At 36.3% G+C, this 14,195-nt stretch overlaps 1 protein-coding gene across 1 annotated transcript in view; it reads left to right on the top strand.

Moving 5' to 3' along the window:
• Positions 1 to 3,806: 3,806 nt before the first annotated feature.
• The window catches only part of LOTGIDRAFT_184912 (hypothetical protein), a gene marked incomplete at its 5' end in the record, with an annotated part of 12,818 nt that continues 2,429 nt past the window's right edge, over positions 3,807 to 14,195 (top strand). Inside the window, 24 exons of the mRNA XM_009046198.1 lie at positions 3,807 to 3,887; positions 4,755 to 4,835; positions 4,974 to 5,166; positions 5,309 to 5,411; positions 5,899 to 5,995; positions 6,395 to 6,625; positions 6,927 to 7,047; positions 7,266 to 7,353; positions 7,707 to 7,813; positions 8,099 to 8,223; positions 8,611 to 8,700; positions 8,842 to 9,015; positions 9,214 to 9,314; positions 9,683 to 9,800; positions 10,093 to 10,176; positions 10,302 to 10,434; positions 10,746 to 10,807; positions 10,996 to 11,152; positions 11,443 to 11,615; positions 12,013 to 12,124; positions 12,440 to 12,495; positions 12,959 to 13,081; positions 13,483 to 13,557; positions 14,092 to 14,190. Of these exons, the coding sequence (XP_009044446.1) occupies positions 3,807 to 3,887; positions 4,755 to 4,835; positions 4,974 to 5,166; positions 5,309 to 5,411; positions 5,899 to 5,995; positions 6,395 to 6,625; positions 6,927 to 7,047; positions 7,266 to 7,353; positions 7,707 to 7,813; positions 8,099 to 8,223; positions 8,611 to 8,700; positions 8,842 to 9,015; positions 9,214 to 9,314; positions 9,683 to 9,800; positions 10,093 to 10,176; positions 10,302 to 10,434; positions 10,746 to 10,807; positions 10,996 to 11,152; positions 11,443 to 11,615; positions 12,013 to 12,124; positions 12,440 to 12,495; positions 12,959 to 13,081; positions 13,483 to 13,557; positions 14,092 to 14,190 (2,784 nt within the window). The remainder of the gene's footprint in view (positions 3,888 to 4,754; positions 4,836 to 4,973; positions 5,167 to 5,308; positions 5,412 to 5,898; positions 5,996 to 6,394; positions 6,626 to 6,926; positions 7,048 to 7,265; positions 7,354 to 7,706; positions 7,814 to 8,098; positions 8,224 to 8,610; positions 8,701 to 8,841; positions 9,016 to 9,213; positions 9,315 to 9,682; positions 9,801 to 10,092; positions 10,177 to 10,301; positions 10,435 to 10,745; positions 10,808 to 10,995; positions 11,153 to 11,442; positions 11,616 to 12,012; positions 12,125 to 12,439; positions 12,496 to 12,958; positions 13,082 to 13,482; positions 13,558 to 14,091; positions 14,191 to 14,195) is intronic.

Genomic DNA, 14,195 nt, shown 5'->3' with positions numbered 1-14,195 from the left:
GGGTAGATCATTTGACAAAGTTAAAAGGGGAGATAACTTGCTAAATCTATTAGTATAAAGGGAAATAATTTCAAAATCTAGTATTTCAAGGGAGGTAATTTGCTGAGCCTAGTATATTTAGAGAGATAATTTGTTAATTCTTGATTTAAAAGGGAGATAACTTGCTATATCTAGTAGTAGACCTATAAGGGGAGATAATTTATAATCCTAGTAGTATGAGGGGAGACAATTTCTGAGTCTAGTATTTCATGGGAGATAACCTACTCATCCTGATATTCTAGGTTTTGTATTTAAGGTGTATATTTGCATTGTATATTTTCACAGATCTGTTTTTATACATTAAAAATATCTCAACTTATTTTTCGTTTTTTATTTTGCCTTGTTCTTATCCTTAGTTTTAGCAATTGTGTTCAGTTTTGCTTTTTGTGTTCACTTTTCATTTCTGTGCATGTGTCATTCAAAAAATAGTAGGCTGTCCTTGAAAAATGACCCTCATAACACACTGCATAGCATTATCATACTTTGTTGTGTCAATAGGCTGTAGAAAAGAAGGATGTAAAACTCCATTTCATTTCAATAGTCCAATAAGAAATAGAACAGTAGTCCATTTCATTCCTTTGTTGCAATTTGTAGGCTATATTTGTATTCAGTTTCCCTTAACCACATGAAAGATATTGAGCTCCGACCGAAAACACCCTCAATAGATCACGGACCACCAGAAGCTTCCTGCTCATGTTGACATGGCAACTAAGAGCAGGCGTGTTTGTAAATGTTAGATTATCCAGTGCTTTGAATACAAGACAATTGTAAGGAGAAAGATTGGATTGATCTGGATGGAACTCTTATCTGTGATCACCGCGATTTACTAGGATTTTTTTAAACTGATTTGCATGTGCATATTGCTGAAATCTTTGGGCTTTATTTAGACCACCAATCATGAAAAAGCTTGTTGCTAATGAATGTGCTATCAGACGAATTTTGTTGCTAACAAAGCTACAAACTTAAAAAAGGCCGCACAAAAATTTACCCAACTTTGCACATGCATAATAAGAAGTATGACCTACTTTTGTTTTCCGTGGGAATACCATTAAAGTATCATTTTGTGTGTTTGTTTGAAGGAATCCAATCTAAATTTGTCTACGCATAGCTGTGACAGAAGACGGGAGAAGTCTTGGTGTCAGGTACTAGTGGTAACAAGTCTTTAAAAATGCATGTGCTGACCTTGACCTACATGTTCATCCCTGGAGTATAATCTTAGTAATGTTGCGGTTGTGCTTTTTTACTTCGTACTTAATAATGTTTGAATGTTTCTATGAAACCAATATTTTATTGCAATATATGTACATTTATAAATTATGCTTAAGACATTTTGTGCAAATCCCAAATATGATGACCTTCGCTTTTAGTCGCTCGACATGTTTATAATACCTCTTATATGCTATTCTAAAATTCTTTGACATGTGTAGTCCGAAACATCTACCTCTATTTCAGCCTCTGATAGCTATTTAGACAGTTACTGGCGACACCAGCCGAAAACTATCAAAATAGCTCTCAGAGGCTGGAATAGAGGCAGATATTTCGGTCTTTAACATGTGATGTAACCACTTGAATTTATCTAGCCTCGCATATTTAAATATTTAACACCTCCAAGTCGTTTAACCCTTTGAACCCTGAGTGTAAATGAAATATAACGTCATATACCCTGAACTCCAAGCAATAAAAGTAAAAGCGTATGACGTTAACGTTGTATGACGTCACTTAGCAACGGCCGGTATACCGGCTTGTCGGGTATATATTGCGTTAGTGTTTGGCCGGTATACTGGCCGCTAGGGTTGAAAGGGTTAAAGCCCGACAAATCTCATTCCTCAGACGTGTTATGTGGATGTGATTTCGTCTTAACGTAATATCCCAGCCATTGATCACGTCTAAGGAACTGGTAGGGTCAGATTAGTCGGGCTAAGTCGCTGGATAGTCGACACGCTTAGTGATTTGTTACATTGTGTCGACTTTTGGTTTTATGTTCCTACCAAAAACTAAATATATGGCATGTTTAGATTTTATTATTATGCTTTTTGGACATCAAGTTTGGAAAACTGTATACAGATTTATATGATGCACAAGCCTAATATAGAGATAGCAATTTGCAACTTCTGGACATAGACGATTATTCAGGCATAATGCCATAGCAGTTGTCTTGTGGATAATGGAACCCGATAGAGACCCCCTACGAAACTACGTATGGTTGTTACATGAAAATATGTTTTTTTCTTTCATACGTAGTTTTGTATATAGAGACCCCTATAGTAATGATATTTAAGCCATACTTTTGCTTCTTCAACATTCCATTTTGCATTTTTTTCAACAATATTTTCAGTCAGGAAGGAGTGTGCATGATTTTGCCAGATATACTGGAGATTATAAGAGGTGCTCATTATACAAGTTTGCGCATTATATTCGGAAATATACGGTAGTTAATATGAGTGTTATTTGACTTACTTTACTGCTAAATTTGTGCATTATCCTACATCAAAGAGATTTTGGTAATAGTTTTATGTAGGCCCTACTCACTGCTCGCAAGTTTCCCTTAAGTGTCATTGCACACTGCATGGTGTTCATTAGCCTGATTAGGACAAGACTCGAGGAGGTAAAACTCCCTTTTACTAGGCTGGTAAGAGTCCAAATATTTCGGATTACCGTTAAGGATATTGTTTGCCTTTTTTAAGGCGAAGCGGCCAAGGCAAACTTTTTGGGGTGACAAATCCCAATAATTCAAGCCTATTGTTCTAATTTTGAAATGTTTTGCTTTAAAATGCTTCAATGTAAATTAAATAATATTATGACAATGTTACAGCTTTAAAATGGCTGCCATGTTGTCGGTAGTTCAATCTAGAATCTCAAATAAAATATTAACATATATTTCTGACTTTTTCTTTCTATTTCAAAAATGTTTCCACATCTATCAGGAACTAGAATGGATAGAACTCAATTTCAGCTCTCTGTATAGTCATCTTAATATTTACTTTACCAGCTGATAGAGCCCAATTTCAGCTATCTTTATAGTCATCTAAATATTTACTTTACCAGCTGATAGAACTCAATTTCAGCTATCTGTATAGTTATCTAAATATTTACTTTACCAGCTGATAGAGCTCAATTTCAGCTATCTGTATAGTCATCTTAATATTTACTTTACCAGCTGATAGAACTCAATTTCAGCTATCTGTATAGTTATCTAAATATTTACTTTACCAGCTGATAGAGCTCAATTTCAGCTATCTGTATAGTCATCTTAATATTTACTTTACCAGCTGATAGAGCTCAATTTCAGCTATCTGTATAGTCATCTAAATATTTACTATACCAACTGATAAGCTCAATTTCAGCTATCTGTATAGTCATCTTAATATTTACTCTACCAGCTGATAGAGCTCAATTTCAGCGTTAATAAAGTGAATATTTACACGACACGACAGCATTCCTTTAATAATGGCTTTATATAATAGGCCCCTACTAGGTACGTCGCCTGTAATGCAGAATTAGGCCCAGGGGCATCTGTGGCTGTGGCTCAAATTTGAAGTTTTAAAGATGGCGTAATAAGCATAAATATGACAATCCAGAGAGGGGCTTCTTGTTACCAATCAATTTCTATTTCTATTTCTGGTTATGAATTATTGCACAAAATGTGCAACCAATTTTACCCCACCCCACTCTTTCAGTAACAACCAAGGGCAGATAATTGGGTTCAAAGGTTGAGGTTCACGCGGGAAATAAAGGTCAAGGTCTTTTCACGCATGTCATCGCTAAAAATGGCGGACGATGAAGCGCAGTTCCAGCTTTTGCTGACCTCCCTTATGGGAGCTGATAACGACAGTAGGACCAAATCCGAGGTAAGTGGTAGCCCAATGTGTTTTCGACACATCCCCAAAATTTTGACGCCCGTCGATCACTTTTAAGTAAGTTATTCCAATTTCTGTAGTAGCCGATTCATCGATTTGTAAGGAGCGACAGAAAACGTGTTTTCGTTCACCGTGAATCAACAAACAAAACAAGCCATGCGGTTTAAGAAACAGTATGGCTGTCAAGATTTTCTCTAAGTCCTAATCAATTTAGTCCCTCTCCACAGTAATTAGAATATGTGAAAATTTCGGATCCGTACATTATTATAGATTACATGAATTCTATTTTACTTTTTGTTATTATTTCATAATGATAATAGCCGACATTCCTACGTACATGTACTAATAGATCTAGAATAATAACTTCTATAAGGACTAATGATAGTGACAATAGCCGTATAAACGTAGACCTATAGGCAGCACGAATGCATGTTTATGCCCATTAGTCATTACATTTTAAAGGTGCCCAATCTAAAAACACAAATACTTAAAATCTTAAATAATTTAATAAACGTTGAAATACATTAAAACAATGCTAATATATTCCTAGCCAGACAGAATATAGAAGGTGAGGGGCATAGCTTGTTTTTAAACAGGAATGGTTTGATTCAAAATTATTTTTAAAACTAGCCTATATTGAGGCTAAAAAGCAGGGTGCTGTCTTGGCAAAATTTCCCTCTTTGCACACTGTATGGCCGTAGGACAATGATTAAGACTGCCTGGTATTAATAGATCCTTTCACAGTTTAAGATAAAAGAGAATAGGCTAGTAGTAATGTTGCTTTCATTATAAAATTGCCCTTATTGCACACTGCATGGCATGGCTCCAGTACATTGATATATTTTGATATATTTGCAGGAAGTTTACAATGAAATACCAGACATCAAGAAACTAGAATTATTACTCAGCACCATTCGAAATGCCAACTCTTCTTTGGAGGTAAGATATGTTATTTTTTTCTTATTTAAGGTCACTTGCTTTGAGTTACATTACTTATAACTATTCAAACCCAATTAGGGGTCCAATCAGATGTCAAACGCCATTTCATATTATATAAAGAGTTATTTCCCTTTTCAGGTGCGTACAATGTCATGCGTACTACTACGAAGGTTATTCAGTAATGAATTTTCGGAAGTTTGGCCCAAGTTGACACCAGAGATTCAGAACAGCATAAAACAACAGCTGATAGTGGCCATTAACGAAGAAACTGGGCCTCCAGTGAGGAAAAAAATTTGTGATGTCGTAGCCGAGCTGGCTAGAAATTTGATTGGTAGGTTTGAAGATTGTTTATATGGAACAACTTATAATAATTGTGAATCTGTAGAATTAGTCGGACCTTGAACTCCATTTCATTTCATTGGCCAAAAAAGGTACAGAACAGTAGGATATAAACCTCTATTTCTTTTTTGAAGGTGATGATGGGACCATGGGGTGGCCTGAGATATTAAAGTTTATGTTTGATTGTGCCAGCTCCGAGGATGCTGGTTTGAGGGAGTCCGCGCTTAATATATTCAGGTAATATTACTTTTAATAAACTTATTAGGGCAGATAACTCTTGTGTTTTGATTAATCTTACTGGCCTCATTCAGTTGTTGATTCTTATGAAATGGTTTTTGTTTTCTTCTCTTAAAATAAACCGAGGCTGTGCCATTACACATTCTTTGACAATTGGAAATCGAAAAAGATTAGCCAAATTTTTGCGTCATTGCATACTGAACAGTGTTACCCATCTTCATTAGCCAAGGTGCCCAAACCTATTGATATGAAACAACTTGTTCGATTAAAAAAAAGTATAACTCTAAAAATGAATCTGTTCGAAAACATGACAAGATCCTGGACACTTATTCTCAAAACAATCTTAGCGCTAAGATGTCCTAGGTTCTTATCTTCTAACATTGATTCTAGAACATCCTAGCAATAAGATTGCTTTGAGAATACATGGCCAGGATCTTTCTGTCCTATTATCAACTCCTGAAGTTAGAACTATTTAATTTTTTTGCAGTTCTGTTCCGACCATATTTGGTAATCAGCAAGGTCATTATCTAGACGTTATAAAACAGATGTTGGCTCAAAGTTTACAAGATAGAGCTCATCCACAGGTACGTTGTGCTCCATCGTCAATAAAACCCCTGCCCCTTGTCAATGAATAGATGGGACTGTGATCACTTTATCAAAATAGCTTTGCTTGAGGCTGTGAATTTGACAAAGAAAAAAACCCTGTCCAAGGATATTATTTTTCATATGATATTTTGTTTGTCAATGTAGCATCTTTTTCGGATTTTGTCATCTTGGTGTGTTTTATGGCAGACTTTCAGAGAGTCCACATAGTTAATAATGTTTATTTGATATTAAGTATTGTCAACTCAGAATTTCATTATTCCTTTCAGAGAGTCCACATAGCTAATATGGTATATTTTCTTTTCTAGGTGTGTCAACTTGACATCTCTTTCAGAGAGTCCATATAGCTAATAGTGTTTATTTATTTCCAAATTTTCTAGGTGTGCTTTATGGCAGTGAAGTCACTAACAGCGTTTATAATTGCTAATGATAAAGATCAAACAATACTCAATAATTATAAAGACTTGGTACCAACTATGATGGAAGGAATCGTTGATAGCGTCACTGCCCAGGATGACGATGATTTGTTAAAATGTCTGATTGAATTAGCTGAAAATACTCCTAAATTTCTCCGTCCACAAATGGAAAATATAATTCCATTCTGCTTAAAGGTAGGATACCCTTGTTCTGAAATGCCAATTTGAAAAGGGGTTCAGTGAACTTTTTAAGTATATTTTTTTTGGAACATGACTTGGCAAACTTATTTTCATGTAAGTATGCTTATTGGTAGGTTAAATCAAATACAATTCTAAATGCTACCAATGTTTTTGAGTCAAATCCCTCACTGAATTAAATTCTTCCTCATCATTGTCATTTTTCAGTGATATGGATTCTCATTTTACGTTAAATTTTTTTCTGCTTGCACATGTTATAATAAGAGGTCGTTATTTCCATGTTGATCTTTTATTGTAGGTTTTATCTGATGCTAATTTAGGAGATCAGTGGAGACAACTCTCGTTAGAAGTTATCGTAACGTTGTCTGAAACAGCACCAGCTATGGTTCGAAAATTTGCGAAGTTTATTCCACTTCTTGGTAAGCTGAAAATAGAATATATAAATTTGCCTAAAATATCCTTAAAAATCCTTTCAGAGAGTAATAGAAAGTTCATAAAAGCAATTGAGAAAAAAAAAAAATCCCAATCAACTGAAATATTCGAGATAGAATCTGTGCTTTCACCAGAGACAAGGCTTCAAGAATATGCTCTCTACCCAATGACCTAACCCCAAAGTAACAATGTCTTGCTTTTCCAGTGCCTCAGATCTTAGCGTTGATGGTTGATCTAGAGGAAGAAGAAGACTGGGCTGTTCAAGATGATCAAGAAGATGATGAGACTGATACGTAAGTTATCTTCTCTTGTTTAGAGCGGAACAATTAGCCGAGTCTTTGTGTGCTACAGGCTGTGCACATTAAAGATCTCTCGATGGTTGGAAATCTGAGCTAGCATTTCTTGTTCGACATTTTTTTGGTGAGGGAATATACAGAGGCTACTCCAGCTACAGGCTGTACGCTGTAAAGATCCCTTTGGAAACAAAAGAGAGAGGCTAATGTGTCTATCCTGCACGATGCATGACTGACCAGCTGGTAGACATGATCCTCAAGTACCTCAGTTGTTGCTAGGGACCAGCTGGTAGTCAGGATCTTTCAGTTCTTTATGTATTTTTATAAAAAATGCTTGTGTTTTTTCTTTCCAGAAATGCTGCTGCAGCAGAAAGTTCATTGGACAGATTAGCTTGTGCCTTGGGTGGTAAAACTATGTTACCACATATTCTAGCCAATATTCCACAGATGTTGACCAGCAGTAAGTAGAAAAACTAATCAAACTTTGTATCAACACTAACTGGACATTCCAAAAGTGTCAAGTAAGACTCCTGCTAGCTAATTAGGAGCTATGGGTCTAAATGGGCAAGTAACGGCAAGTCGTTGTTTTGACAAATTACTCTTATTGGCACACTTCATGTGCCGACCTGCATTCGCCCAAGCACAATTGAAGAGTTTACAAAATTGTGACTCTTTAGTGCTCTTGGAGGATAAGCATGTGTCCTTATTCCTCACCTGATGTGTCAATGTTGGAATTGATTTTCAGGTGATTGGCGCTATCGTCATGCAGCTCTCATGGCAATCTCTGTCTGTGGTGAAGGATGCCATCAACACATGGAACAGATGCTACAGAATATCACTGAGGGTGTCCTGCCATTCTTTAGAGATCCTGTAAGTATATCGCCTAAAATAACCCATCAGACAAAGCCTCCATACTTTTCATGGGGAGCAGAAATGATGGAGTGAGTTATATGCTTGCTGGCTAGCCTGGAGGTCAAAGGTTCACTCCAGGCATAGGTCAAGATACCTTTGGATTTTTCAACAAGTTTCCCATTGTCACTGATGCAGGCAGGTCTAAGAGGTTGACATGGAAAAAAATTATTCAGATGCTACGATAAACCCCGTCCCATGTGCTATAAACTTTGAACTTTGAACATCCCTGTTGGAAATCGAAATAGTAGACTGATACATTATCCTAATAGGGTGCAGAAAAGTAGATGAAAAACTGTTTCATTTCATTTCTACTAGAATTTATTTTGACGTCTGTTTCCATTTCAGCATCCTAGAGTAAGGTACGCCACCTGTAACGCCATTGGTCAGATGTGTACTGATTTCGGCCCTATATTCCAGAAGAAATTCCACGATAAGGTATAAAAACTGTTTTTGAATTCTCACAGAAAAAGTATTTAAGAAATTTTTGTCTAAAATATAAAATCGAACTTTACTTTTTCACAATTAATCTATAATATTTCGAGTCATGGCATCAATTCTTTTGATTTTTTTTTTCAGATTGTTGGAGAGTTGATCCATATTATGGATGATGATGCCAACCCACGTGTTCAGGCTCACGGTGCTGCAGCTCTGGTCAACTTCAGTGAGGATTGTCCCAAGTTAATACTGGTCCAATACTTGGACGCCATTGTTGCTAAGCTGGAGCAAGTTTTGTCAAGGAAATTTAAAGAAGTATGCTTTCATTCAGTTGAATTTTTGGTACTTGGATGCTTTCGGTGTTAACATAGATCATGAAAATACCTTTGTGTTTGAAATACAAAGACTAACACAGCTTTTTTGGAAAAATTTCCCTCATTATACACTGCATTGCATTCATTTTTTTTATTGTAGTATATTGTAGAATATCTCCAATGTATTTGTATATTGTAGTTATTAGAGAAAGGAAACAAGCTGGTATTAGAACAAGTTGTGACAACTCTAGCCTCCGTAGCTGATACAGCCGAGGAGAAATTTATTAAATATTATGATCAGTAAGTCTCATTGGTTGTCAGTTTTTCAACCTGGTTTTCCTTCGTCAGTGATGCCGGTCAGAGGGGCTGACATGGGAAAAGTATCTAGGAGTTTGGATGGGCGAATAAACCGAGGTTCTGTGTGCTACAGGCTGTACATGTTGAAGATCCCTTGGAAGTTGAAATTAAAAAAAGAGTAGACAATGCTGTGGTCCTGGCAAAATGTCCCTCATTGCAAACCGCATAGTGTTGCCCATCTTCATTAGCCCGATAAGGTTAATGAAAACCTCTGCACTTATTTCATATAAGCTATTTTATTTTAGAGCCATGTTTGAAATCGAAAAGGAATCAAGCCCTAAAGCGCTTATTTTACATATTCTATTTTTTAGGTTTATGCCGTGTTTGAAATATATCGTACAACACGCTATTCAGCCAGAGTTACGGTTATTACGTGGTAAAACTATAGAATGTATTAGTTTGATTGGTCTAGCTGTCGGCAAGGATAAGGTACTTTAAAATTATTTTTTGATATATTTTGTTTAAAACGCGAACACGAGCTGTCTTGGTCGGAAATTTTGTCGCCGATTAGAGTCTTGTCTTGAGCTTCAACGACCGGTACGGGCACACGATAAAACAAAAATCCCCGACCAAGACAGCTTGTGTGCCCGCAAATTAACAGAATGGCATGCTGGGTAACAAAACTCTTACGTTGATGTGGCTATTGTAAAAGAAGGGCAATTCTGTCACTGTAAAAGGGTTTTGGTTCAAAACGTAATTTTTGAGTTGATGTTTTTTGTAGTTTGGTCAAGATTGTAACGATGTAATGCAGTTATTATTAAAAACACAAACAGAATCAGAAACACTAGCAGACGACGACCCACAGGTAACAGCCATTTTGTTTTTTCCATTAAAAATGACAAATCATCTTTGTTGAGATAATGCAGAAAATTTTCCATTTCGTTTCAATATCTGTGAGAGATTATGCAAGATTTTTTTGTTGTTTTGTAGATATCGTACATGATCTCAGCCTGGGCTAGGATGTGTAAAATATTGGGCAGTGATTTCCAGCAATATCTACCACTAGTCATGGGCCCTGTTTTAAAGGCTGCCTCCCTCAAACCTGAAGTTGCTGTACTTGATGGTAAGATCCCTTTAAATTCTCAGTACCTCAGCTCTTTAACCTGAAGGTCCACAGTTTGAGATAATACCTTTAGATTTTTGAACCCTAATTCCCCTTGTCACTGATGCAGGTCTGAAGAGCTGACAATAAACCGAGGCCCCGGGTGCTACAGGCTGTGCACGTTAAAAATCCTTTGACGGTTTGAAATTTAAAAAAGAAAACGCTGATCTCCGTATTCTGGCAAGTTTTCCCTCATTGCACAATGAGTAGTGTCACACCAAAAAGGTTCCAAGTAGAATGTTAAATTGTTAATGTTACTATTTTCTCACCAGGTGAAGATATGAAGGCAATGGAAAATGACAATGATTGGCAATTTGTTACCCTTGGCGACCAGGTATGTCATTGCACTAGTGGATGAGAAGTCACAATCTGCCATCATCCATTTTATAACAGTTGTTAGTACTTGGGAAATTCCGAGCATGTTAGTCAACTAATAAAATAACGGTACTGATTGGATCGTAAGTGGTTCTGATCATACATTATAGCCAGACAAAATTAACACATATTCTTATTGTTTTGTAGCAAAGTTTTGGAATTCGTACAGCTGGTTTAGAAGAGAAAGCGACCGCCTGTCAAATGTTGGTTTGTTATGCCAGAGAACTGAAGGAAGCCTTCGCTCCCTATACAGACCAAGTGGTACAGCTCATGGTGCCCTTACTCAAATTCTACTTTCAAGATGGTATCCTTTCATAGTTTATGAGAACTAGGATTGTAAAGAGGTTTTCTTAACTTTTATATGTATCAGGGACACTGTTACGTGAGTTTGCATCATTCCAATCAATGGCCGAGGTTTAGAAAACCTCTTGACAATCCCTTTAAAATTTAGGGGCTTATTTGACCTAGTTGAGTGCCACATTTGAAGCTGTTTCACACTGCACGGCATTATTTTAACCCTGTAAAAACTTCAGAATCTTTTTTCCCGTCTCCCATGGCACAAATAGTGCAATAATCCTTAACCCAATGATAAAGATGTGCGAATAGCCGCCTCGGAGAGTTTACCCTATCTTATTGACTGTGCTAAGATACGCGGAGAACAGTACGTAGTGGAGATGTGGAACTTCATCTTACCTAGTTTATTAAATGCCATAGAAATGGAACCAGAAAAAGAGGTTGTGCCAGAACATTTGAATTCTTTAGCAAAGGTAATTTTTTATTCTATTTTGTGAGCCAATATGGCAGAAAAAAACATGTTTTACGAGGATAGCAAGCCTACAAGTAGGTCCTTGCCACAAATGAAACAACTATAAGGATAACAACTTAGGTTCATGAGGATCCTTTCTACCAGCTGGTCCTTGGCCAAACCTCTTGGTAATGATATTACAAGGATAACGACTTAGCCAGCTGGTTCTTGGCCAAACCTCTTGGTAATGATATTACAAGGATAACGACTTAGCCAGCTGGTTCTTGGCCAAACCTCTTGGTAAGGATATTACAAGGATAAGAACTTTGTTTTATGTGTTTTATCCCATAATTATTGTCTTGTGTTATACCAAAGTTTTGTCATAATTTTTTGTTCCACTTTTTGTTGTGTATTTTCAGTCGATAGAGAAGTTAGGTAAGAATTGTATCATGGAAGAAAATTTAAACAAACTGATCGAAATTATTGATAAATTATTCGTCGACCATTTTCAACGTCAAGAGGAAAGACAAGGTGAGATGAGATTGTTATTATGTCGAATGTTCTGGAAGCAGAATATGTCACATTCCAAATTTTGCCATCTATTTCCTTGTCCGCCATTTTGAATTCTGTCCACGCCGGGTATTTTTCAGCGTTTTGAACTCTGTTCCAAATTGTTATATTGAATGGACGGTTGATTCCATAGATCCCGAACGTGTAGAACTCATCAATCAAGCAGCCCTGATGACACTGTTAACATTTCTGAAAGCTGCTAGTGGGTGTATGTTACCATGCCATGCAGGCTATTGTTTGATATTGTTGTTGTTTATTCTTGTTTTATATTTGTAGAGAAACGTAAAGATGAAGATTATGATGAAGATTTAGAAGAAACATTATTAGATGAGGTAGGTCATGATAAAGATGATATTTACACTTGCACTGTATTTGTCTAAATGAACGCTTTAAAGTGATTGTAAAAGGGTTTATCGGGAACACTGATAGCATCAGTTTGAACCATTCTAATTTTCAATCAGACGTCTAAAATTCCTGCAATTCCACTCAAACTAAGCGTTTCGTAACTCACTTATCACAAAGTCTTTATGAGATAAGCAAATTTAGCAATAAGTGTCGTCATCAAATATTTGTTTTAGTGGAATTGCAGGAACAACAGATTTCTGATTGGAATGGTACAAATTGATACTATCAGTGTCCCCGATGCACATGAAAAATTTTGAAAAACCTATTCACAATCCCTTTAACAAGAAACGCATTCAAATTCTCGTTAACTTCATCATAACCACAGGGTTCCATCGTTCATTGTTTCATGGTTATTATATGAGACAGCAATTTTTTTTTATATTTAATTAGGACGATACAGATGTTTATGTATTAAGTAAGGTCTCTGATATTATACATTCATTCTTTGGAACGCACAAGGAAGAATTTTTACCAGTCTTTGAGAAAATGATGCCCAACTTTGTAAAATTATTAGTAAGTAGAAATTACTTTTAACTCTCTTGGGAGCTGTTTTGGCTCAAGTTCCACAAGGTTCCCCCTGTCACGGCCTGTCAGTCATTCGGATGAGACAATAAACTGATGCACTCTCTCTTAACTAAATATATTTTATTTATATTGGTATCATTAGTTAAAACTCTTGCTCTGCCATTACAAATTTCATTTTGGAGTAGAACCACTAAAAATTAGGTTGAGGTGATGAAAAGATTCTATATATATTGGATATGACTTCCAAACATCTTGAAATAATAAAATCTCACCCTGTACCTTCACAGGCCAACTGTGGCCAACTTGGCTCTTGGCTAATATTTCCATTTTCTCTATTGTTTTCGTTCCATACTAAGAACCCTGTTTAACTGTTTCTAATATGTTTTTAGAATCAAGAACGACCCTGGCCTGATAGACAATGGGCTCTATGTATTTGGGATGATGTGATAGAACACACTGGACCTGTAAGTCCTATTGGTTTTTTTTTTTTTTTTTTTCGCACTCGCTATTTGCGCCATTACAAAGCTTATTGTCTTTCATATTTTCCGTATGGTAGTTAGCAGCCAATGGGAGAGCTTTATTCGTTTGTGCATGGGCAATGGATTGTTTCCTTGACTCTGCGCTATTTTTTTTTTACAAAGCGTGAAGACGTTTTGATTGTCAAGTATGTTTTTAAGTGACTTTTTAGGGTTAGGTAGAGATCGTCATATCGTCATGGTGTTTTCCTTGAAAGGAAATGTTGGTTTCTTTCATTTATTCCCATAATGCAATATGATACAGTTCATTTGGACAAAAAATTGAATAAGAAAAAAATCAGAGAAAAATTCATTTCCTTTGAATATTGATCTCAGGACAAATCCACACAATTTTTTTGCTTTTCGTTTTTGCATTATGAAGTCACGGTCTACAAATAACACGTGAGGACAAATTAACAAAGTTTCATGCCCTTAGTAAAGAGAATCCAAATTGTTTATACGTTGTTTGATTTGTTTTTCCAGCATTCTGCAAAATACCAGGAATATTTTTTACGAAGTATGATTGCATATCTCTGTGATAAAACGCCAGAAGTACGACAGGCTTCAGCCTATGGAATTGGCGTCAT

Source organism: Lottia gigantea, assembly GCF_000327385.1.
Source record: "Lottia gigantea unplaced genomic scaffold LOTGIsca_10, whole genome shotgun sequence".
In the NCBI taxonomy this organism is placed as follows: Eukaryota; Metazoa; Mollusca; class Gastropoda; family Lottiidae; genus Lottia; species Lottia gigantea.
Note: the sequence above shows the minus strand (reverse complement) of the source record. Positions and strands in the feature narration are given on the sequence as shown.